The 24,622-nt window shown below is 39.3% G+C and overlaps 2 protein-coding genes and 1 non-coding gene across 6 annotated transcripts in view; 2 read left to right on the top strand and 1 right to left on the bottom strand.

The window, feature by feature from the left end:
• The window catches only part of LOC141440520 (uncharacterized), a 103,265-nt gene extending 95,425 nt beyond the window's left edge, over positions 1–7,840 (top strand). For all 3 annotated transcript variants that reach the window (XM_074105059.1, XM_074105056.1, XM_074105058.1), the window contains 3 exons: positions 948–1,303; positions 3,719–3,822; positions 7,378–7,840. In XM_074105059.1, coding sequence (XP_073961160.1) covers positions 948–1,303; positions 3,719–3,822; positions 7,378–7,385 — 468 coding nt within the window. In that variant the 3' untranslated portion in view covers positions 7,386–7,840. The remainder of the gene's footprint in view (positions 1–947; positions 1,304–3,718; positions 3,823–7,377) is intronic.
• On the top strand, positions 2,678–2,750 carry TRNAR-UCG (transfer RNA arginine (anticodon UCG)). The gene has a single exon. It is a non-coding gene; the product is annotated as a tRNA-Arg (tRNA).
• A 2,177-nt stretch (positions 7,841–10,017) lies between the features above and the next one.
• LOC141440532 (probable phytanoyl-CoA dioxygenase) lies at positions 10,018–22,871 on the bottom strand. Of its 2 annotated transcripts, XM_074105078.1 has the most exons (9): positions 22,754–22,871; positions 22,532–22,611; positions 20,804–20,923; positions 17,568–17,679; positions 16,894–17,049; positions 15,622–15,768; positions 14,050–14,193; positions 11,695–11,820; positions 10,018–10,222 (listed from the first exon to the last, which is right to left on the bottom strand). In XM_074105078.1, the coding sequence occupies exons 2-9, from the start codon at positions 22,570–22,572 to the stop codon at positions 10,169–10,171; spliced, it is 900 nt and encodes a 299-aa protein (XP_073961179.1). In that variant the 5' UTR covers positions 22,573–22,611; positions 22,754–22,871; the 3' UTR covers positions 10,018–10,168. The 2 variants fall into 2 exon arrangements, with proteins under 2 accessions (XP_073961179.1, XP_073961178.1); XM_074105077.1 differs by having other exon boundaries at positions 22,532–22,871.
• Positions 22,872–24,622: the final 1,751 nt, after the last annotated feature.

Below are 24,622 nucleotides of genomic sequence, written 5' to 3'. Positions count from 1 at the left end.
GGGCGCGCTGCTGCCGCCAGGGGAGGACCAAGGTCGGTATTGGGAGGGCGCGTGGGCGCGCTGCTGCCGCCAGGGGAGGACCAAGGTCGGTATTGGGAGGGCGCGTGGGCGCGCTGCAGCCGCCAGGGGAGGACCAAGGTCGGTATTGGGAGGGCGCGTGGGCGCGCTGCTGCCGCCAGGGAGGACCAAGGTCGGTATTGGGAGGGCGCGTGGCGCGCTGCTGCCGCCAGGGGAGGACCAAGGTCGGTATTGGGAGGGCGCGTGGGCGCGCTGCTGCCGCCAGGGGAGGACCAAGGTCGGTGTACAGTATACGGTATACACACTCCGTCATAACCATAGCAGCGGTGTTGTCCAGCCGTCCCCGTCCTGCGGCGAGGCGCGCTTTGTCCGGTCTGTAGGCGACCGCGTGGCTGCACGTGGTGCTGCGTGTGCGCGCCGCTGCAGCCTGCAGCCCGCCGCGATGTATCGCAGACGACACAGACAGACCAACATCGGTAAAACGGCTATAGAGCCTGTGATGTTGCCCGTTAAAAGAAAAAAAGAAAGAAGGAAGAAAATACATTTATTCGTGACATTGACTTACAGTACAGACGATTACAAAAACGACATACAGATGGGGAAATCAGTGTCACGAAACGGACCCACCTGAGCGTGATGCCGGCTCGAGAGCCAGCGCTGGTCTCCCGGTGGGACCACGCTGCACGTGCGACCGGACCGTGTCTTAGAACGCGACCATTATGATCGCTGCCATCACAAAAAGACAACAAACCTGCGAAACAATTCAATGGTGTGTGTAAAGTTCCCAATCCGCAAAGGGCCCGCGTGAAAACTTCGACGCAAGCCCTCTCATTCTGAGAGAAAGCCTGTATGCAGTGGAACGTATATAAGCTGGGATAATTAAAAATACTACATGTATAAACACTACAAAATGCGATTCTTTTTTCCAGGACCAATTAATCCCCAACGCAGCCTGGAAAGACTACTCTACAGCGAACACAAACTACGCCTTCGAGCCATTCGAAAACGACGAAAAGTACAACAGCACTACTTCCACGGCGCCGCTCCGCGAGCGCCCCACCTCCGCTCTGCGTCCCTCCAACCCGCCTCCGCCTCGCCCGACGAGCGCCAACAAACTGACGCCTAAAACTAACGGCCACAAAATGGCGGGTACCGGCAAGATGGCCGCCAATGGGAATGGCAAGATGGCGCCCAAGTACCCGAACAGTGCGGCGCAGTATTATCATGAGACGAGGAGTCTTCAGAGGCCGCGGGGGCCGCCAGGGTCGGGACAGGGGCAGTATGGGTGAGTTAGATTTGCATTTTTGTATATCTTTAGTGTATGGCGTACTCGTAGAATGGTGGAGTGGAAGTCAAAGGAATCTCAGGACAAGCTTATGATAATATACAAACACACACTATTTAAGTTAGTAATTTGTTACTAAAGAGAATTTCATCCTCATCACCTCGATCTTTGGCAATCTAGCACCGTTCGCTTTAAGCAGTTTTTCCACGCGCGACAAAAATATGGAACCAACGGGGCTACTCCGATTCGAAAATCGAAGTTCGTGTCGTTCCGTCCCTCTGACACTTATACTATTTAATACAAGAGCGAGAGTGACGGTACAATACGAACTTCGATTTTCGAATTTCGGAGTAGGCCCTCTGCTTCCTTATTCCCGGAGCGGTACTTCCTTCCTTCCTTATTCCCGGAGCTTAGGGTTTTTTTTTAATGAGCCTATTAGTGCCTCAAAGGGCCGGTAATACATCTGTGATACGCTTCGCGTTGCGGGTGTACATGGGCTGCTGTGGCTTCCCAAAAACCGTGATCCCATGACAAGAAATCATGGTATAGCCCACGGTGACAGGTCGCCGCGATGTCGGTTTTAGGGTTGCAAGGATGCCCATTGTGAACGCCCAGTAGAGGCGGAATTTGAATGGCGTAATGCCGATTTGTAAGGGACCCGTGAGAGGCCCAGTTGATGATTATATTTCGTTTTACAAAGCATAGTATTTTATTTAGAAATGTATATTCTATGATGGTATCAAATGGATACACAATAAAATAATTATTTAAAACTTTAACTACCTACCCATTAATTTAATTTACTCTTCTTAAAAATATTGAAGGACACATGCTTATACAGTCAAGTTCATAAACTTATGAGCAAAAATTTGATCAAAAATATCTGAACACGCTTCTACGCCGTTAACAATAGAGTCGTGTTCAGATGTTTTTGATCAAATTTTTACTCGTAAGTTTATGAATTCGACTGTACCTGAAGTACCAGTATGCTACTAAATAAGCATGCTTAATAGTATGTAGCACGTGTCCTATACACACATGCTAGCATCTAATTTAATTTCCTCAATAGTAGCATTAGCATGCTTTCTCTTTAGTAACGAGCATGTGTAACAGTACAGTCACCAGCATTAATATCTGCCACAGCGGAGCGTGCGAAAATATCTGACACGTCCTTCCGGCCCTAGAAATAGAGTCGTATCAGATATTTATGCACGCTTGTTGTGTCAGATATTGGTGCTGGTGACTGTACTTGTCGATCCATTTTTGAGAACGGCCAATAACTTGTCCATTCTTCCGTATTCGTATTCAAAGGGGTGGATCACTAAGGGATGATGCTTAGCGAACTGGCCGGGAATTTCGCACCTTCCACCAAGCGACCGTGTGGCCTAATGGATAAGGCGTCGGACTTCGGATCCGAAGATTGCAGGTTCGAGTCCTGTCACGGTCGAAGGATGCTCTTTGATTTTGTTTTGTTGTATTTGTTTTTTTGTTTTTAGTAGTTTCCACAAACTTCCATCTGTTAGTTACATTACTAGTTAATTGAAGTACTTTTTTAATTTGGTGTTGGAAGGGGTGGACATTATGATTGTTTATTTTACGCTACCGCAAAAGGGTGACAATCTTTCCCGGCCCGGATAACACCGACATGGAAATACCGTCCCTGTTTTTGTGTTCTCGCCCATAGAAACTGACAGGAGCTTCTATGGGCGTGTACACGAAAAACAGGGTCGGTATTTCCATCCCGGTATTAACCGGGCCGGGAAAGAGTGTCACCTCCGCAAAATGAATTATAGTTTTATATTGCTTACCTATGAAGGATTATTTTTATAACGAATAATATTTTTAACGACCAATCGATTTTGTACCATATTAAAACATTTTAGCAAGGTCTCAAAGTCAAAGTCAAAATATCTTTATTCAATTTAGGCTATAACAAGCACTTATGAATGTCAAAAAAAAATTACCACCTGTCTAATATTTGTGTATACATTTATATGGTCACTTATCTATGCCTGGAAAAGGGTTTTTTTTTTTTTTTAATCTTTATTTATTATGGAACTTTGATCAAACGATAATGAACATGTCAGTTCCCAAAGGCCTTAACTATAAAAACACCACAACAGCTATAAGATTTAAATGAAGTAACAACTCGTGCCCAAGAGGGACTGACAGGTCCTCCAAACCATACCACCGGATCCCTGCCAAACCCTTAACTTTGATTTTATGTGTAAAAAAAAACATTAAAATAAAAAAAAAACAGTCAAATTGAGAACCTCCTTTTTACCCGACTGCCCGAAGGAGGATTATTTTGAAGTCGGTTGAAAATGGCTCTGGATAGGGAGATGTAGTCGAAAGGGAGGCGTTTGCGCAGCAGTGGGACACATATAGGCTAAAAAAGTAATTTAATAATTGCAGGTACTCTATGGGCGGCGGGCAGCGTGCGAGCTACTCGCTGCCGCGCGGGCGCGACGGCTCGCAGCCAGACTTCTACTTCATGCCGTCGCAGCGAAAATACGAAGGTGAAGTGGTCAGGGTCTACGTCGACTACCGGGACAGGGAACAGTAGGGAGGGGGGAGGGGAGGAGTAGGCAAATAGAGGGGACCTGGGCTTTGGGTAGCGTTAGGGATACAGGGGATTGGTTTATTAAATCATGCCTATACTTGGAAGGTTTAGGTAATGAACTAAATGTAAACAGACTTTAGCTGCCAGATTTGGCACATTCAAGGATTTTTAACATTTTACACTGTAACAATACAATTTCATCATCCCATCACTGCTGGGCACAGGCCTCCTCTCAAAACAAGAGGGCTTGGGCCATAGTTCCCACGCGAGCCAGGGCGGATTGGGAACTTCACACACACCATTGAATTGCTTCGCAGGTTTGTGCAGGTTTCCTCACGATGTTTTCCTTCGCCGCAAAGCTCGTGGTAAATTTCAATGTATCCCGCACATGAATTTAGAAAAACTCAGAAGTGCGAGCCATGTAACAATTATATTTTTGGTCACCCTACTAAGATACGGGGTAAACCCAATGAAAATACCAGAATACCATAAAAACAAAGTACTTTAATTAACTCCGTTCGGTTACACTGAGTCACTTATCGTATCCTTTAAAAATAGGGTAACTTTTTTTTTTATTCCACTGGATGGAAACGAGCAAGTGGGTCTCCTGATGGTAAGAGATCACCACCACTCATAAACATCTGCAATACCAGAGATATATTGCAGATGCGTTGCCAACCTAGAGGCCTAAGATGGGATACCTCAAGTGCCAGTAATTTCACCAGCTGTCTTACTCTCCACGCCGAAACACAACAGTGCAAGCACTGCTGCTTCACGGCAGGATTAGCGAGCAAGATGGTGGTAGCAATCCGGGCGGACCTTGCACAAGGTCCTAACACCTGCAACTTAAGTAATGTATTCACTAACTCTAACCAAGGGTGGGTAATTTATGTTGAAGTTTGGCTGATCACGTTTGTATAACAGTTTAGAATCCGGATTTTATCAAAATCGGCTTACACAACACAATTTATTGTAACAATACATAGACTAAATGCTTTTCAATATAGAAATGTAAGTGCTCAGATAGTTTAATGGGGAGTTTCAATATTTAAGACACCAATTGATGTTTTGTTTACATTTAGTTACCTAAACCTTTAAAGTATAGGTAATTTTAATAGCGTTTGAACCGCTACCAGTTTCCTTCTTTCAAATATTGAATAGTCATGAGTAGACGGAGTGGATGGGTTGTGAGGGGATGGGGATCTTATGTAGCTAGGTATATTAGTCGAGGGTATCTAAGGGGATCCGAGGTTTATAAGTAGTGACGGTGATGGGATTACAGGAGAAGCAGTGGATTTTGGAATATGTATAGAGGAAAGTATGGAAAGGTTGATATGAGTAAGCAATACACATACAATACGGTATTTGTCAATTTTTTTTACTTATTTGAAAGCTTGCCAATGAGTGTTATCGTACAAAAAAACATTTTTTAAGCTACCTATACTTATAGCAGTTGTTAGATTTGAAATTCGAGATTAGACAGAGATAGAAATATTAACGAGCGACGTCATGCGCCAGTAGCGCCATAGGTACCTACTGCATGGACAAAACGGCTAAAAGACTGGCGAAATATCGCTAGATGGCGCTAGTATCGTAAAGTTTTTTTGACGTTACGGTCTCACTTGCTATTGGCTAATAAGTAAATGAGAAAAAGCAAGACACTGATAAATTCAGGACTTGTCGAAAACTGTACATATTAAGTGGCTTCTGAAATATTTTTTTCGATGCGATTCAGTTGCCACTGGAGGTGAATGACCTCATTGTGCTAATATGGATATTGAAAATACAAACTGAAATATAGATGCACTGAAAAACCAGAAAAATAAGACCATCACTGGGAATCGAACCCAGGTCCTCGGTATTCCGTACCGCGTGCTATACCGCTACACCACTGACCATCAGTGGTGTAGCGGTATAGCACGCACCACTGACCATCAGTTATCATTATTTTTCTGGTTTTTCAGTGCATCTATATTTCAGTTTGTATTTTCAATTTAGGTTTTACGGGATGACCGTAAAAGTAAAAATTTGGAATTGAAATAAAAAATACAGAAAGATTCCAAAAAACCAATCTTAATATGGATATGCCGCGGGATTCCGGGTTTGGTGTTGTTAGAAAAGGACAATATTTTTATCTTATTACTATTACTTATTATAAATTGGTGTTTCAAGTCAACGTTATGGGTAAAATATTGAATAAGGTTCTTTTGAATTGGGTTAACACAAAGTTTAATGTAAGCCTTCCTTTGTAATATTACTAGTATTATAAATGCGAAACACTCTTTCTGTCTGTCTGTTTAAACCGCGTTTCATTTAGATGAAATTTGGTATAGAGTCTATAGAGATAGTTTGAGATCCTAGGAATATATAGAATAGTTTTTAACCCGGAAAATTGCAGTTTCTGCGAAATTGCAATAAACGAATAAACGTAGGAGTCGCAGACAAAAGCTGATGTATTTATAACCAAGATGCTAGAAGAGTTTATTGATTATTGGTGTCGCGGGTTTAGTGGCGTATCCATACTAACGTTTCTACTTGACATGCCGCGGCGTGACAACCGAGTCGCCGGTTACTTCTGATGACAGTTGCTATGTTTATTGAACCCTGTAGAATTCATTATCTTTGTGGGTAATGTTAAGAATGTATTTAGTTAAAGGTTAAAAGCTTTAAAGTAGTTAGTTGGTTCTTATTTAGATGAAATGTGCCAGTGAATTGTATTGGGATGATGTAAATATTGTAGATTTCTAAAATTTTGTTAGTCGCTTTATATTTATTATATTTTGAATATTATTTTTGCAATTATTCTACTAATATTATTAATAATGTTAAACGGGAATAAAATATTAAAGGAATGATGTAAATGGAAGTAACGTTTAACATTACAATGACACCTTTTGATCTGTATACTTTTTGAATTTAATTATAAATTCTAATTAAAAAATAAATTTTAATATTTGACAGCAGCTTTAATTGTAACTCTTACTGTTTTGGATATTGTATGGGTATATTTATATTACTTATTGTATTAATGCTTAAACAAGTTAAATGTAAATGCTTAATATAATAACAATAATTCCAAATACTTAACACTTTTAACAAATTTGTAGTACCTAATATTGTTTATTTTTTTACCTTTTCGACGGTTAAATTGTAACATGTAATTATTTGTAATTACCTACTTATTAAATGTATATTTGTATGAAACTATTAATGGCTTATAATATCGCACTTATTTTATTATTTGCACTTAGATTACACTAGCGTGCCTTTTGTAAATATTTTGCATGCTGGACTTATTTTATAATGTTATGATTAAACACATTGTTTTAAAATAAAATCTTCTTATTTTAACAGTTGTAATATTACTAATTACCACTTAGGTATATTAAGGTATAATATTTCAGTAATAACCTAACGCACTTTTTTAAAGTTTTTTATTTTTTATTATTAACAAAAATAATTTTCTGTAAATAATTTTCTTGATATTTATTTGATTTATTTATTTTTGCAGATTTTTGACGGAGATGAGGGAAGACGATAATATTTAGTTACCAATAATATTTCTCTTGCACCGAACAACTTATTTAAATTAAGTTAGACATTCCCACTTTATAATATTACTCCCAAACCAGATCTAGTCTCGATTCACAGTTTTAAAATAAGTTATTGCTTCACCTCTATTATTATTTAAGTCAAATATTGTAAATAGTTGCTGTATATTGCGAAATATATGTATTAATTATACAATAATGTGGCGGGTTTGAAAAACTTAATTTTAAACGACGTACCTTCGAAATATATAATTATAATATAAGTTTACAACACCAACAGGATTTGATTGATGACTTTTTTACCTTCTGAAAATTTACAGAAGAATAAATAGAAGCCGTTGTTTTTTTTCTTAAATGAGTTTATTTGTGGTAAACATTTTAAAGTTTATTTTTAGTAATAAAACATTCAAAGAGATAAAAATATATGAGTATTTTATTGATAGATTAAGGCAGAGTTAAGTTTAAGTTAGAATTTATTCAACTGACAAATTTAATAGCTTTTAATAATTTTGATTTTTGTGTCAAACGAGAAGAGTTCGATATTTACATCGAACATAATAGTCTAGTTCTGGTGAAATAGTATGAAAGAGAAAGAGTTACAATTAAGAATAGAATAAAGCTACAATCTTTAATGTTAAAATTTTCCGTGTTTAAATTCGTGAGAATTGATAAAAAAATCTACCCTTTGCTTGTCTAATGGTATTTCTAATAGATTTTATTTAAGTACTTAATAAATCTTCCATGTTGCAATAATTGGTTGCAAAAGTTGGTTTTTACGTGTTGGATACATTCCATTTCATATTTTACAAAGTTTGTATATAATTACCTATGTTAAGAATTTTTATAAGAACGATTTTTTTACTAATATAGGTTTATGCTAGAAAATATTACAAAGAGATTCGTAGGTTATTGTGTCGTATCACAAGTAAATTAAAAATTTGCTCACATTAAAGTCTATGTAAAATACACGAAGTATTAATATTATCAATATATAAGTATATCATAAAACAGCATATTGTGTTAAAGTTACATTGAGTGTTTTACATTAAATAACATGTGTAGGAGCAATATTTATGTGTGCGTGATAAACGAGGTTAAAAGTTAAAAAACGTTATTTCTGTACACTACTTAAAACATACTGGACCTAAGACTATATATTTTTGAAATAAAACAATTTGTCAATAGAAAAATGCTTTTCATTAACGTTTAATTAAGCTTGAATTCGGAAATTGTAATTTTTCTGTAAATTTATAGGTAGGTTTAACAAAAAAAACTAAAATGGTTATTACTTCAGATGAGTAATTGATTTTGGCATTACATCACATGCTGTTTGATAAAAATACTTTTGATTTCATTCCACCTCGGTTTAAAGGCAGTTGAATTCATCACGAATTCATACCCGTTGCTTTCATTAAACCCTATTTCTGATCGCGATGATTTTAGGAGCTTTATATCAATTGAAGCCGATTATTGATAGATATAACACCGATGATTTTAGAAAGTGTCACTATAGAAAGAAGGGTGGTAAAAAAACACGATATAAAAATAATCATTAACAGTATAATTCATTTAAATATCACATTTATAATTTCCATTCCATAACCTATAAACAATCCCTTTACCTGATATATTATATCCCATTAAAAAGCTGTGGATTAAAATCCATATAGCCACAAAATTATTTTAGTGTAAACCAACTAAGTATATCAAACCGAGATTGGAATTGGATTGAGCACATATGTCGTTTTTAATAAATACATGACATAACATTGTCAATGATAGTGTATAGATAAATGATAATACTTATTTCAGTGCTAAGTTTTAAAGCTTTGGAAAAAACATATTATGTTACCTAATATTTACAGATTATAATGTTGATGAAAGCGCTCTTTGTGAATCTATTATTTTATTTAAACTATGAACATATTAGATTGACTTATAAAAAAATATTAATTATAAATTCTGTTGAAGAAGAAATGAAGAGGCGTATACCCAGCAATGGGTGGATGTGGGCTGATTTGATTGATTGATAAATACTGTTGTCCAGACAGTACAGTCGAACGAATTGATTCATGACCAAAGGTTGAACCATTGTGCTACTAATGTCATGTTGACATCTCATACTTTGGTCATGGAAATCATAGTCAAGTCTCAGTTTGTATTTTCGATATGGTTTCACGGGATACCCGTAAAAGTAACAAATTTGGAGTTCAAATAAAAAAAAATACAAAAAGACTCCAAAAAAACCAATCATAATTTGATTGCTTAGTAGCGACATCTCTTGTCTGGGTGAGCGGTTGGTTCCGAAAGAGTGTGACGTCTGTCGACGCCAGGTAGATGTCGCTAGTGCTGCTGCTTAAGTAGCAAAGTAGAAATAAGCAACCTGAGATATGTATGCATAGGAAAAATTCGTGTCTAGATTCCTGTCCAGCAGTGGTGTAGGGGTTATAGCACGCAGCACGGAATGCTGACGACCTGGGTTCGATTCACAGTGCTGGTCTCTTTTTCTGGTTTTTCTGTGCATCCATGTCTCAGTTTGTATTTTCAATATGGTTTCACGGGATACCCGTAAAAGTAAAAAATTTGGAGTTGAAATAAAAAAATACAAAAAGACTCCAAAAAAAACAATCATAATCATAGTGAAATTGATTATTAAAAGGTTCCACCCTGGGTCATAATCAAGTTTGTTCGACTGTACATTCGATTGTATTCTAATCTCGGTTTTATTATACCTACTTGTTTTTATAAGATTTATAATTTGCTGTGAACACCTTTGACGTGCTTGCGTTTGTAGAGCCATACATCCTGTAGAAAACAAAAACAAACCTTGTAGTTGATGATGTCATATTATAATGCAACACGAGGGTAAACTCCAATTCAATAGAATCTGACGATCCTGTAGACACTTCCAGCCTACTAATATAAACACCGGGCTGCCTAAGGCTTTGTGATGTGACTATTATTCTTTTTTGATCCTTTTAGATGATAATTGCAACAACAGGGACATAATCAAGTGTGCCCACGATAGGGTGTCTTAAATATGTAGAAAATTGACAGATTCTATTGAACTCTATTTTAGGTGGGTTGAAGCAGTGTTAAAGCGAAGCTGGTGTTTGAGATACGTCCTTCTTGTTCGAGCAAACATGACATGGCACAGCCGGTAGGATACGAACGAAGAATGACACTCAAGGATGACACGTGTAAATTGTGAAGTTTCTAATTCTCACAGGATAAAGTACAATTTGGACCTCAGAGTCAAAAGTAGTAATTGTTTTTTTTGTATGTAATAAATTTATAACATAGGTAATAGTGAAATTAATTAACTACAGGAAACGATTTAAAAAACATTGGATCTTGAAATTTACTATTCATTGTAATAATAAAACGGCCAAGTGCGAGTCGGACTCGCGCACCGAGGGTTCCGTACAAATATTTTTTTATATGATGTAACTAAAAATTTATGCTTTTCGCAATTTTTTCTTTATTTGTGCTATAATACGTAGCTTCATACCAAATTTCAAGATTCTGAGTTCACGGGAATTACCCTAATCCTACTTATATTATAAATGTGAAAGTTTGTGAGTGAGTGAGTGAGTGAGTATGTTTGTTACTTCTTCACGCTGAAACGGCTGGACGGATTTGGATGAAATTTGGCAAAAAGTTAAGTGCCAGTAATTTCACCGGCTGTCTTACTCTCCACGCCGAAACACAACAGTGCAAGCACTGCTGCTTTACGGCAGGATTAGCGAGGAAGATGGTGGTAGCAATCCGGGCGGACCTTGCACAAGGTCCTACCACCGGATTTGGATGAAATTGGGTAAGAAGTTAGTTTATAACCTGGATTAAAACATAGAATACTTTTTACTCCGATATTCCCACGGGATAGAGATAAAAACTTGAAATAACAACAGCTGGGCTTAGAGTCATGAAATTTGGTATATAGGTAGCTGGGCCTCTGGAAGAACACATAGGCTACTTTTTACTCCGATATTCCCACGGGATAGAGATAAAAACTTGAAATTTCAACCGCTGGGTTTAGAGTTGAAATTTTGGACAGTTGTTCTCAACACAACCTCAATGAAGACCACGATATAAATATTGGGGATTCCCAGGGGAATCATATAAATCCCGGAATTTCAATTGTAACTACCAGATCGTATAGTTTACGCGTGCGAATCCGCGGGTAAACTCTAGTCATTAGATACGAGAGGGACGGTTCGATACGAACTTGGATTTTCGAATTTCGTAGCAGCCTGGTAACCTACCTGGTAACTTACCGTGTAAGATATATCGAATCCCTTCTTTTTGCTCTCAGCCTCTATTTCGTGTGCGAGTTGTCCGCTCGCCTCCTCGAACCGACAGTGGCTGTTCGCGTAGTGCGCGGTGATGGCTTTGCGATATCTCTGCAATACAAATACATACTACAGGTCGATTCACGAGATTTAAAGGCTGATTTAAGGGCTGATTTAAATAGGTACGTCTCGATCGCGTTCAAGTTAAAATGACAATTTGTATGGAAACACGAACAGCGCCTCTAGCGGAACGTTTGCGATGTTCGTTTTTCCATACAAATTGAGATTTTAACGCGAACGCGATCGAGACGTATTTTGTAACCGAAAACTTACACTAAGGGTACAGTAATATAAAAAACCTGACGCGAGGGCAGCACTTCTACGTTTTATATTGCAACATTCTTTACACACTATACGATACAGCTACCAGTCATATTGACAACGTTGTCGGGGATGTTATTTAAAGGAATATTGTCTAATCCCTCGGACTTTTTCTATGAAAAATACTTTTATACATTGTGAATTATTTTCCTTCCAAGGCTATGGATAATCATCGGCATTTTAACGCACAAAAACACAAAATAACACTTTAAAATACCACGCGCAAACAACGTTAAACTTTGACAGATGACCTTTGAATTTAGTGTTACCAGTGCAAGAAATTAGTTCTACTGGTTTTCCGCAATATGGCGAGGTTTTTTTATATTTCCGGTCAGCCTTTAACGTTCTTCTTTTCATGTATTTTTTTCTTTAATTTTATACTGTAGTTTTTAACTATTTTTTTTTTGTAATTATTTATTAAAAAAAAAAGACTGCCAAGTTTCTTGCGGCGCATTCTTCTTGGCAATGATGGTCTTTCCGAAAGCGCTGGTAGTTTAAAAAATGACGTGTAAAAGTGCCCATTGCGGCCTATTTACAGAATAAATGATTTGAATTGAATCTGAGAGCTGGCACGAATGGATTGAACGACAGTAATGTCACTTACATATTTTTGTAGGAATTTGCGAGATGCATGACATTTTCATATTCGTGTTAAGCCCCCCGTGCATACCCGTGTGGTGTCGGGTTAGAATCACACCTCTCCATTTCTTCCGTGGATGTCGTAAGAGGCGACTGAGGATATGGGTTAATAAGGTATACCGTAGGCGACAGGCTAGCAACCTGTCACTATTGTACCGTTTTTGTCAAACTTAAAACCTAAAATTGCTAAAATTGGCTCCGAAGCGGTAACGTTTCGTGTGGTCTGTCTATCCCATTTGGGAATACAGGCGTGATGTTTGTGTGTGTGTGTGTGTGTGTGTGTGTGTGTGTGTGTGTGTGTGTGTGTGTGTGTGTGTGTGTGCGTGTGTGTGTGTGTGTGTGTGTGTGTGTGTGTGTGTGTGTTAAGTGTATTTAAATAGGTAACACACAGATACTTTCATTGATTCACTCGATCTATTCGTGCCAGCTCTCGTGAATCGACCATCTAGTCTGTCTATAATATAAAAACCGGTTCCGTACAAATTTATAGATATTTATGAATATCCAGTTAACAGAGTCCCTCTACCAAGCAAAATCTACGCAATGTGGGTCAGTTTAGATGGTTTAATGTCATAGATAGTCTTGACATGAAAATTTATGATTTTCAGACTTTTCTTGTTGATTTTTTTTTATTCGACTGGATGACAAACGAGCAAGTGGGTCAGAGTCTCCTGATGGTAAGATATCACCACCGCCCATAGACACCTGCAACACCAGGGGGATTGCAGATGCGTTGCCAACCTAGAGGCCTAAGATGGGATACCTCAAGTGCCAGTAATTTCACCGGCTGTCTTAATCTCCACGCCGAAACAACAGTGCAAGCACTGCTGCTTCACGGCAGGATTAGCGAGCAAGATGGTGGTAGCAATCCGGGCGGACCTTGCACAAGGTCCTAACACCTGCAAATCTATTATTATTATTGTTCTATAAGAGCTACCTTCATTACAGTAGACATATGACAAACAGTGGACGTCCTACGGCTGATAATATGTTGGTGATGATGGTACCTAGCCGTTGAAGCCATGGTGGCCTAGTGGTTTGATCTATCGCCTCTCAAGCAGAGGGTCGTGGGTTCGAACCCCGGCTCGCACCTCTGAGTTTTTCGAAATTCATGTGCGGAATTACATTTGAAATTTACCATGAGCTTTGCGGTGAAGGAAAACATCGTGAGGAAACCTGCACAAACCTGCGAAGCGATTCAATGGTGCGTGCGAAGTTCCCAATCCGCACTGGGCCCGCGTGGGAACTATGGCCCAAGCCCTCTTGTTCTGAGAGGCCTGTGCCCAGCAGTGGGACGTATATAGGCTGGGATGGTGGTACCTTGGAGACGTTAGGTCCGGAGCCGTGCACCAGCAAGGGATGGAAGAGCACCGTGTCCCCGGGAGACATCTCCAGGTGCACACGCCTGTGGAGTGGGGCCACTGCCTCCTCGTCTAGTATGCCGTGGTAGAGGCGGTTCGAGTTCTGGAATAATGGGACAACTCTTATGACTAGCTATGACCTAAAAGGCTGAGTTTGAACCAAAGATGTGCGAGGATATGTTGCGAAGAACAAGGCTCGGATACCGGTTAAATTTCCAAACCGTTATCACGTACTTGGCGCGAAACCTTTTCATTTTTGTTTCGTTCGCGAAACCGTTATTTTTAAACCGGTTCTAAGGGAACATTTCTATAAAGTTTTTGTCAGATTAACCGGTTTAGAACAAGATAAACCGGTTTATTCCGGCGCAGGATAAACGTCGCCGCCCGCCGCCGGCCGGCCAGCTGTCACTCGTCGAATAAACCGGTTTATTTAGGTTATAGTTAAGTTTTTCAAAACGTTCGCGTTCTTATGAAAGTTCGGAGTTAAACCGAAACAAACCGGTATTTACCGCTATTTTATAAACCGGTTCCGAGCCTTGCGAGGAATGAGTTTTTTATGAACCAATGGAAACGCTTGAAACGCGCGGGCAGGGGTGCGACAAGGAATCACTGGGGGTTGACATACTGCCGTAATAGTACTAATGTACTCTGTGTCTTAAGGGCGGTAAACAAGGAATTACGAACGAACAAACATATAAACACACAAACATGCACACTTTCGCATTTATAATATTAGTATGGAACTATGGATACAATTACCGCAGAACGAATTTTTTTTTTTTTATTCGACTGGATGGCAAACGAGCAAGTGGATCTCCTGATGGTAAGAGATGACCGCCGCCCATAAACATCTGCAACACCAGGGGTATTGCAGATGCGTTGCCAACCTAGAGGCCTAAGATGGGATACCTCAAGTGCCAGTAATTTCACCGGCTGTCTTACTCTCCACGCCGAAACACAACAGTGCAAGCACTGCTGCTTCACGGCAGGATTAGCGAGCAAGATGGTGGTAGCAATCCGGGCGGACCTTGCACAAGGCCCTACCACCTGCAAAAACCAATACCAAAAACACTCTACCAAAATAACTCTGAAATTCTGAATATACTCGTACCATGAAATCTTCATTAGAAATTGGACACCCATCGGCGCGGCGGCCTCTGCAACAAGATCTTAGGGTCCACCAAGACCAAGACACTGAATGGTTCAGTGGCACTGAATGGGTTAACAGAGTTCGTCATGACCCCATGAACCTAACCAACAAAAAGTTGGAAAAGACATTGTCACTTCAAAGTGCAATATCTCAAAAACGGCTGAACCGATTTTGATAAAACATGTCTAAGAATCATCGCTAGAAAACCTGCTTTCAAATAAAAATAACCGTATTCAAATCGGTTCACCAGTTTAAGAGCTACAGTGCCACATACAGACACAGATAGCGGTCAAACTTATAACACCCCTCTTTTTGCGCCGAGGGTTAAAAATGGATTTGCCCCTATCTGCCCTTAAGATTAAACGATAACGAGTTCATTACCGGCGCGGTGCCGTGTTCATAGAGTGTGTTGTCCCGGTGCGAGCCGGGGATGACGTACAGACAGCCGTTGTCGCGCGTCACGTGGTCGATGGCCGTCCACGCCGCCATGATCCACTCCGTGGGGCGGAACGGGAAGTAGAACAGGTCCTGCGAACAATAACATACCCTTTTGCTTTTCGGTGTCGAGTCGAGGAAAATGAATCACGTGCCCGGGTGGAATAGAAAGAAAGAAAGAAAGAAGAAAGAAAATACATTTATTCGTAACAGTGACAGAATAATTACATAAAAGAAAGAGAAAAAATACTTGTGCTAATGTCATGTTGACACCTCATATATTTGCCAAAGAAATCAGAAATAGTTATTTGTGTCACAAGGGAGCAAAATGATGTTTTTACGGCGATAGCGTACATTGAATCCAGAATGTAGCGAAGGATTCTACAATAGAATCCTGAGCGTAATGAGGGATTCAAGTGTTAACGCCCAAGATGAAAATAATTTTGCTCCCGAGCGGCTCATACAACTTTTCATACCGAGCATTAAGAAACTTGAAAAAAATAATTCTAGATATTATTAAAGAACAACCAGCATAGAAAATGGCATAGCTTTACAATTATCAATTTCAAAAAATGGCATTTGCAATAAAACACTTTGAAAAGCCTTGAACAGAAAAGTTGCACTTTGCTCCCTCTCGTCAGGGAGGAAAAGTTACTTTTCTGAAGGAGAGGTGTGAAAAAAATATTTTAAAAATGTTCCGCTTTGGTACGAGTTTCAGTTTCCTTGACTGTAGTGGACGTCTTTCAGTTGACGTTGATGATGATGGTGGCAGCTTACCCGATCTCATGTCTAGCTTAACCGTCGGTCAGTGTAGCTATATCTATGCAAGTCTATGAATGCGCACACAGCTACGCTGACGGTACGCGCGTGATTGTCGGTCGAGCCGTCGGTCCGGCTCGTCGGTCGCGCGGCGTCGGTCGACCGACGAGCTATGAGATTGTATGGATGCGTACACACGCGTCGCAGTGCGCCGTCAGCCTGTGCCGTCAGCGTAGCACTAATAGTACATTGTGTCTTAAGGGCGGTAAATAGGGAATTACGAACGAGTCTATTAGAAGCCCGAAGTCGAAGACTGAGTGCTTTAATGAGTCGATGTTCGTAATGCTAGTACCGCCCGTGCGACATACAATGTTTTTCATCACATTTGCGAGTATAATTGTATATTTGTAAAAGAAAAACTAATGTTTTATCAAAAATTGGCGGGTGGCGGCTTGTTACCTGGTGCGGCGGGTGGCGGCTGGTGCCGGGCGGCTTGTTGATGAGCATGCTGTGCATGACAGAGAGATCGTCTCCGATCAGCTGGCTCATCACGTCTAAGAGACGAGGGCTTTCAGTGTACAGCGAGAACACGTCGTCATAGTGGATGTCTTGAGCCTGTGGGAAGGTTAACTTGGCTTTAAAGTAGACCTAGAAGTGTGGGACTCGGACATAGTTACATTCATACATTTAGGTAAGGGCTGTTTCACCACCAGTTGATTAATTTTATTTGACGGATAAATGTGATGCCGTCTCCGTCTATTCGAACAAAACAAACAGACGGCCTTCAGACGGCATCAAATTTATCCGTCAAATAAAATTAATCAATGGATGGTGAAAGAAGGGGTTAGTTTAGTCTAGTGGTTTGTCCTATGGCCTCTCAAGCAGAAGATCGTGGGTTCAAACCCCAGCTCGCACCTCTGAGTTTATGGAAATTCATGTGCGAAATTACATTTGCAATTTTCACGCTATACGGTGAAGGAAAACATCATGAGGAAAGCAATTCAATGATGTGTGTAAATGGGCCCGCGTGCGAACTACGGCCAAGCCCTCTCACTCTGAGAGGAGGCCTGTGGCCAGCAGTGGGACTTATAAAGGCTGAGATGATGGTAATGATATACAGATGTGGCACTTACCTTGTTAATCAGGTCCTCGCCTGTGGCACCGGTGGCTATTAATGACGGTTCCTTCACAATCAGCATAGACCCCTTGTCGACCACACCCTTGCAGATTTGGGAGAACCGCTGTCTGTAATTATAAATGAGTACCTGGGCGACCGAGCTTTGCTTTTTCATCGCCGAAAATCGTTGGAGCCGTTTTCGAGATCCCCGAAATATATTCATCATCATCATCATCTCAGCCGTAGGACGTCCACTGTTGGACATAGGCCTCCCCCACAGACAGTTGCTTCGGTTGGAAGCGGCCTGCATCCACCGTAAACCCGTGACTTTAACCAGGTCATCCATCTATCTTGTTGGTGGACGTCCTACGCTGCGCTTGCCGATCCGCGAAATATATTACTTATTATATATTGCTTGTTTAAAGGTATTTACATTTATTAGTGAGCTAAAAATAATTACTATGCGCATCTGCTACGTTTATGTAACAAAATTAAATGTGTGATCATACGGCTCCTCCAAGTTTATGTAGAGACAGAATCAAATCACACAAACCGAATTATCACCACGACCACACTACACTGACGCGTTTCGAACTCAACCAGAGTTCATCCTCAGAGCAACGCAACCATTTCACCATGCTAGCAGATGTTAAGACTCAAAATATTTATTAGTGTGTCTAGTAACTAGACCTAGATCAGTATTTTTAGGGTTCCGTGCCTCGAAAGGAATGAACGGAACTCTTGTAGGATCACTTTGCTGTCCGTCTGTCTGTCCACTGGTCCCTTTTTGAACATGAAACTGCCATGAGACTCACTCACAGTGAAATAAAACGGATAACTAACGTCTTTAATCGAGTTTAGCTCGACATGTTTCGGACTAATTCGTAGTCCTTCATCCCGGAGCACACGGCACGGTGGCTGCTGCCAGACGCGCACTGCGCGCCACCGCTCTGCTCGACTCGCACTGTGTCGCGAACTCGCGAATTAGTCCCAAACATGTTGAGCTAAACTCGATATATGCAAGTTATTTGGTTTAGTTCACTACTTGTACCTTTTTACCCGACTGCTGATACGTGATTGGATTCGTCGTGATGACGCGAGTAACACTGGGTAGAGTACATCAAATTCATGAAAAATCAAAATGGCGGATTTTTGATGCCAAATTGTTTTCAATTTTTAATTTATTTATCGAGTAGGGTATCAAAATGAAAGCTAATAATTAGCCCGTTCTAAATATATAATAGTTTTAATCTACAATTTTCACAGAAATATCAAAAAAGTGCCTTAAAAAATACTAAAAAGAAGAAAACAAGTCTAGCAGGCTAGAACTCTGTTAAGTAGCTAACTTAAAGTTCAACAGTCGGGACCCATTCAAATCGTGACCAGCTCAAAAATGATTAGTACCTAATGGGTCCCAACTGTTGAACTTTAAATTAGCTACTTAACAGAGTTCTACCCCTGTTTTCTTCTTTTTAACCCCTGCCGCAAAAAGAGGGGTGTTATAAGTTTGACCGCTTTGTGTGTCTGTGGCAACGTAGCTCTTAAGCGGGTGGACCGATTTGAATGCAGTTTTTTTTTATATTTGAAAGCAGGATTTCTAGCGATGGTTCTTAGACATGTTTTATCAAAATCAGTTTAGCCGTTTTTGAGATATCGAACTTTGAAGTGACAAAGTCGGGGGGTTTTCCAATTTTTTGTTGGTTAGGTTATTCGTATTTTTTAAGGCCCTCAGGTTTTTTGATTTTTTAATTTATTGTTTTATTCTCAGGAATTTTTGTAGATGAAATACACACCACTACTTGGAGCAGTGAAAAAAATGAAACTTCTCCGTCAACACAATCAAAAGACGGACTGGAGAAGAGATGAACTAAAACAACTACTTTGAAAGAAAGAAAGAAAGAAAGGTTTATTTTGGCTCCATAAGTACCACCTAAAACTAAGACTAAAACTAGCACTAAAACTATGTTACTAGGTGACACGGCAGGATACCAAAAAGGGTCTCCACTCAGCATGTGTTGCCGCACATTATGTGCAGCAACGCTGGTTTTCTGTTATGTTCTGTGGTGTGGTGTGTGGTTGACTTTGCTGATGTAGTTTGTGATATGGACCTCCGCAAAATAAAACCTGATTTAATAAATTATGGAGAAGAGTTAAAGCATCCTGCAAGGCTTACTTACTAGGTTTCTGCTGGAATTTGGGATATCATCATCATATCAGCCAAAGGACGTCCACTGTTCGACATAAGCCTCCCCCATAGATTTCATTGAGTTCCTTGGCAGATTCTTCTCAACAGAGGTTTTTTCAAACCGGTGATAGATTATTTTTGACATTCATAAGTGCTTGTTATAGCCTAAATTGAATAACGATATTTTGAATTTGACTTTGACCCAGTGGCGGACTAACAGGGGGGCGGAAGGGGCGGCCCGCCCCGGGCCTCCGGTCTTGGGGGGCCCCAAATGCCTTTACGTTCCCCTGATCAAATCCTAAACAAGACTTTAAAAATGTGCTTAGTACCTAATTTTTTTTAAAACTACATTTTTTTAAAGCTGGGGGGCCTTATTCAGCTTTGCCGCCCCGGGCCTCTGATGGTCAAAGTCAAAGTCAAAATATCTTTATTCAATTTAGGCTATAACAAGCACTTATGAATGTCAAAAAAATCTACCACCGGTTCTGAAAAACCTCTGTTGAGAAGAATCCAGCAAGAAACTCAACGAGGTATATATTTTTTAAACAGATTTACAATATTATTAAATGATATCTATACATCACAAGTATTTAACACAACTTTATTTTTAACACAGTAGGTTCGCTATTTGAAGGGATCGCTAATGTGGATCGGAATTATTTCCAAATATCCCTGTCCATGATATAATCATTAACTTTATAATACGCCTTAGATATTAATGTCTTCTTGACAATAGATCTGAATTTTGTATCCGTTTCATTTATAATATTTTTTGGAATTTTATTATATAAACATATGCAATTTCCCAGAAACGACTTTTTGGTTTTAGCCAGTCTGAAAGATGGAACTTTACGCTTCCCAGTGTTTCTAGTAGCCTTTGGCTTATCGGTGTTAGATGGGTAGTCCGCCACTGCCTTGACCTCCAATTACTTCTGTTGGAAGCAGCCAGCATCCACTGTGAACCCGCAGCTTTAACCAAGTCATCAGTCCATCTTGTTTGTGAACCTCGTACGCTACATTTGCGAACTGCGGTCCTCGGCCCCAATGGCCATCTTGCAATAACTTACTTGCAACTGTACAACGTAGAGAAGTCTATCAACTCCTTGATTACGAGGAAACCATGTGTGTCCAAATACTTCTTTTCTTCATCAGATAACTTATAGGTTTGTGGCAGCTCTGCCATAACACTGAAAAAAAAAAAACTAAATGGTTAAATACCTCATCACCATCATCCAAATTGCCTATATTATATCCCACTATTCCCACTGTTGGACACAGGCCTTCCCTCAATGATAGGGCTTGGGTCATAGTTTCCACACAGGCTAAATCAGATTGGGGCAGTTGTCTCACCGCCGGCGAGGAAACGATTGGCTATCGACTATCTTTCAAAAAACGTACAAAAGATATAAGATCCTGTGTGAGTAAAAAAGACACATATATTAATAGTTGATCGCTGGCGGTTCACACCGCCGGCGAGAACTCGCTCTTACATCATTTGTCGCAGCGACAACAGCTATAAAACTAGCTCAGCGATACTCGCTTAGCGCTGTTAGCTTGGCGGCCGCCTGGCTCGAGCGAGTAGAGCGAGTAATCGCCCGTCGTGCTCGAACACTCGCTTTACACTGCTTGCCCACTCGTTTCTAGTTACTCGCTCTGCTCACTTCTCGCTCATCGTCGGCGGTGGGACAAGTGCCTGGGATTCCAGCCACACCATTGGTTTGCTGTAAAGTTTCTCTAGAGGCAGTATTGTCTAACGTTTCTGATGCTCGCGATCGCGATCAAATGACAGTGAACTAAAAGAACCACATACAACTATAGTCTAACAACTGGTAACATGGTGTACAGTTGTGTTACTCTTAAGATGAGCTCTGGTTGAGTTCGAAACGCGTCAGTGTGGTGTGGTGGTGGTGATAGATGGGTTTGTGTGATTTGTGTGTGTTCTTACAGTGTGGAGGTGGAGGAACTGCATGAACACGCATATTTTGCATAAGCTTAGCTATCGTAAGGTTGCAGGTGAGCAAGGAAATTCTTTTAGTTCATTGATATGGACCTCCGCCTGATTCAATAAATTAATCAAATGACAGTTTTAGTATGCAAAATCTGTCATTTGATTGCGATTGTGAGCATCAGAAACGTTAGGCAATACGGCTTCAGGTTTCCTAATCATGTTTCCCTTTATGGACTCGCAAGCAGTGGCAAACCACTAAAATAAATAAATACCTATTGGTTTTTTTTACATGAAATTGACCATGATTGACCCCTATCTCACCTGATGTTAAGTGCAGATGAGGCCAAAGGTGTATCTCACTGGTTCAGTAACAGCCTATTCACTCTAGCCTTGAGAGCCCTAGATTGTATTTATCCGGAAATACAGATGACGGGAGTGAATTCCATTCCTTAGCAGTTTGCATTATGAATTTATATTTGTGACAAACATGTAGGTTAGTAAGTAGCTAATTTTTTCACTGAAGAAATAGAATAACAACTTGATTCTTATCGAAAATACCAATACCAATCATAACTTGATTCTTATCGAAAATACCAATACCAATCATAACTTGATTCTTATTCTTAAATTGAACCTTTTAAAATTTTATATGCACAAGAAAATACTTATTTCACTATTATTCCTTCATACGAAAATTTATTTATGGAATCAGGCGTTACTTTGCGGAGGTCCAGATATCAATGACCTAACAGAATTTTATGAAAATTAAACAAAAACGAATTAGCTAAATTTATGGTTCGTTCAAAACAAGTGAAAATAATACGATAAATTAAAAGTTAAAACTTACTTCTTTAGTATAACTTTGCCTTTAGAAGATTGAAAATCCATTTCGATTCGTCCAAGTAAGTATTTTATAACTTTTTAACACTGTAATAAATATTTCAAACTTTTCAAACTTGGAGAACAATAAGAAGTTACCGATTGAATTCAAAATGATAAGTTCACAGCACTTGTTGTTGTTGTAGTACAGGAACAACTTATCTATAAATAAAACTATAATTATAATTACAATTTATCTACTTCTGACGTTAACATGATTGATCTATGAAAAATATTTTTTTCCGATTGTAAGTAAATAATAATGTACAACTTTTGTACGAATGTGTCAAAGGACAATAATTATCAATGAATGACACTGACGTTAGTATTAGAGTTGCCATAGTAAAAAAGAAAAACCGGCCAAGAGCGTGTCGTACACGCCCAGGATAGGGTTCCGTAGCCATTACGAAAAAATCAAATAATATTTTTCTAAGGATTTCGTAGTGTGTACTGAATCTTCCAAGTTTAGTTTGTACCTTAGCTGCTATTTACTCTTAAACTACTAATAATTCTGAAAAAATCTTAGCCGCTATAATTTTCCTTGTAAATCACTGAATAGAAAAATTGTTGCTGATGGTTTTAAAAGACCTATCCAACGATACCCCACAATATAGGGTTAAATTTACTATCACCATGATTCAAGTTATTTTTTATTTACCTGCAATGGACTGCCAATCTCATACAAAAAAATGTAACGCTGAAATAGCTCAAAATTCCGGGCTAAAACTAGATGGCGCTGCTTCATAGCCTGGAAGTAGAAAAAAATGTTTTTCTCGAACATTTATATGTTTTTCTTGTTTTATTGGGGACAAACATCATTCCACTTTGTTTCAATACCAGAATATCACTTCTTCAATACACAATTTTTAAAGATTATATTTTGTAGTCGTCAAGAACGTAGTTATATTAGTGTTTTATAGATGACACCACCTCCGAATCATTGGTTGCACGCGGGCTATATATGGTCCTTGTTTTTACTTACGCTTTACAAAATACAGAAACATTGTAAAATTTATATACTTAAGCAAATATTATTATAGTAAATCGGGGTTCAGCTCAGTTGCTTTATTTATGTACCTATTGTAATCCCCTGCCTGCTATACGGCCACATCTCAAAATTTTGATTTTTTGGATTATTGCAGATTAGTATTCAGAATTATTTAATTTATGATCTTATTTCGAGAGCCATAGCAAAAAGTGTCCTTAAGAGCCTTTTTTTCACAAGTGGCCTTATGGATCTGACCAAAAATTGTCAGTTGTCTCCCTGCAAGACAGCCACTTGCCAGTCAGTTCGCATGCGAAACGACGGATTTTTGGCGTTGTGGCTGTATAGCATCAAATATAAGCGAAATAAACGTCATTTGAATGTATCACAACAGTAAGTAGGTATTATACTTATTATTGTAGAATCGTCAAGCCGCCACCAAAACTCACGCATTGCAGCAGGACAATAAACTAATCTCAACTTAGTTTTGTTACCTGTATCGGTTAAATTATGGCTTGTTAGTGAGATTCTGATGAATGTACAAAAATACCAAATTAATTAAAGTAATTTTAAGTAATTGTTTTTACCCGACTGACGGAAGATGATGTATGTTTTGTAAGTAGGTGTGTGTGTGTGTGTGTGCGTGCGTGCGTGCGTGCATGTAGAAAGTAAGTAATAAAGCTGCATGCACAGCACTGATTATCGTTTACAGTGATGTTGTTACTGTAACAAAGTTGATTAATAAAGTTATTTTAACTATTTTAGTGTATGAATTTATATTTTCATGTTACCATTGTCCGTTAATTCTTGTTCATATTCGGAAGCATCTCAAAATTTAAAAAAAATAGTTTGTGCAATACGGCCACAACTCTAAATACTTGTATTACAGGCCCTGTATCTTAAAAAATATACAAGATTTTTAAACAGTGACTCATTCGTGAGAAGCCTAATATCATCCCGAGTAAAACAAGCTAAATTGAAAATACATTGACCCAAAACTAAAGGAGTAAGACCCATTTTACTACCACGGACTAAGATGCTAAAACTTTAACACGCGATTCCTCGAGAAAATGT

The sequence above is a fragment of the Choristoneura fumiferana genome, chromosome 22, assembly GCF_025370935.1.
Source record: "Choristoneura fumiferana chromosome 22, NRCan_CFum_1, whole genome shotgun sequence".
NCBI classification, from domain to species: Eukaryota; Metazoa; Arthropoda; class Insecta; order Lepidoptera; family Tortricidae; genus Choristoneura; species Choristoneura fumiferana.
The sequence above is the reverse complement of the archived record's forward strand: the minus strand, read 5'-3'. Positions and strand labels throughout refer to the sequence as shown.

What these genes read in the sequence shown, in the direction of transcription:
- LOC141440532 (XM_074105077.1), bottom strand. Translation starts at nt 22,572, where the DNA reads ATGGATTTTCAATCTTCTAAAGGCAAAGTTATACTAAAGAA. An exon ending in CCGGACCTAACGTCTCCAAG is followed by an intron (nt 11,821 to 14,049) that starts GTACCACCATCC and finishes TTTGTATTGCAG; the next exon opens with AGATATCGCAAAGCCATCAC. An exon ending in GATTCGATATATCTTACACG is followed by an intron (nt 10,223 to 11,694) that starts GTAAGTTACCAG and finishes TGTTTTCTACAG; the next exon opens with GATGTATGGCTCTACAAACG.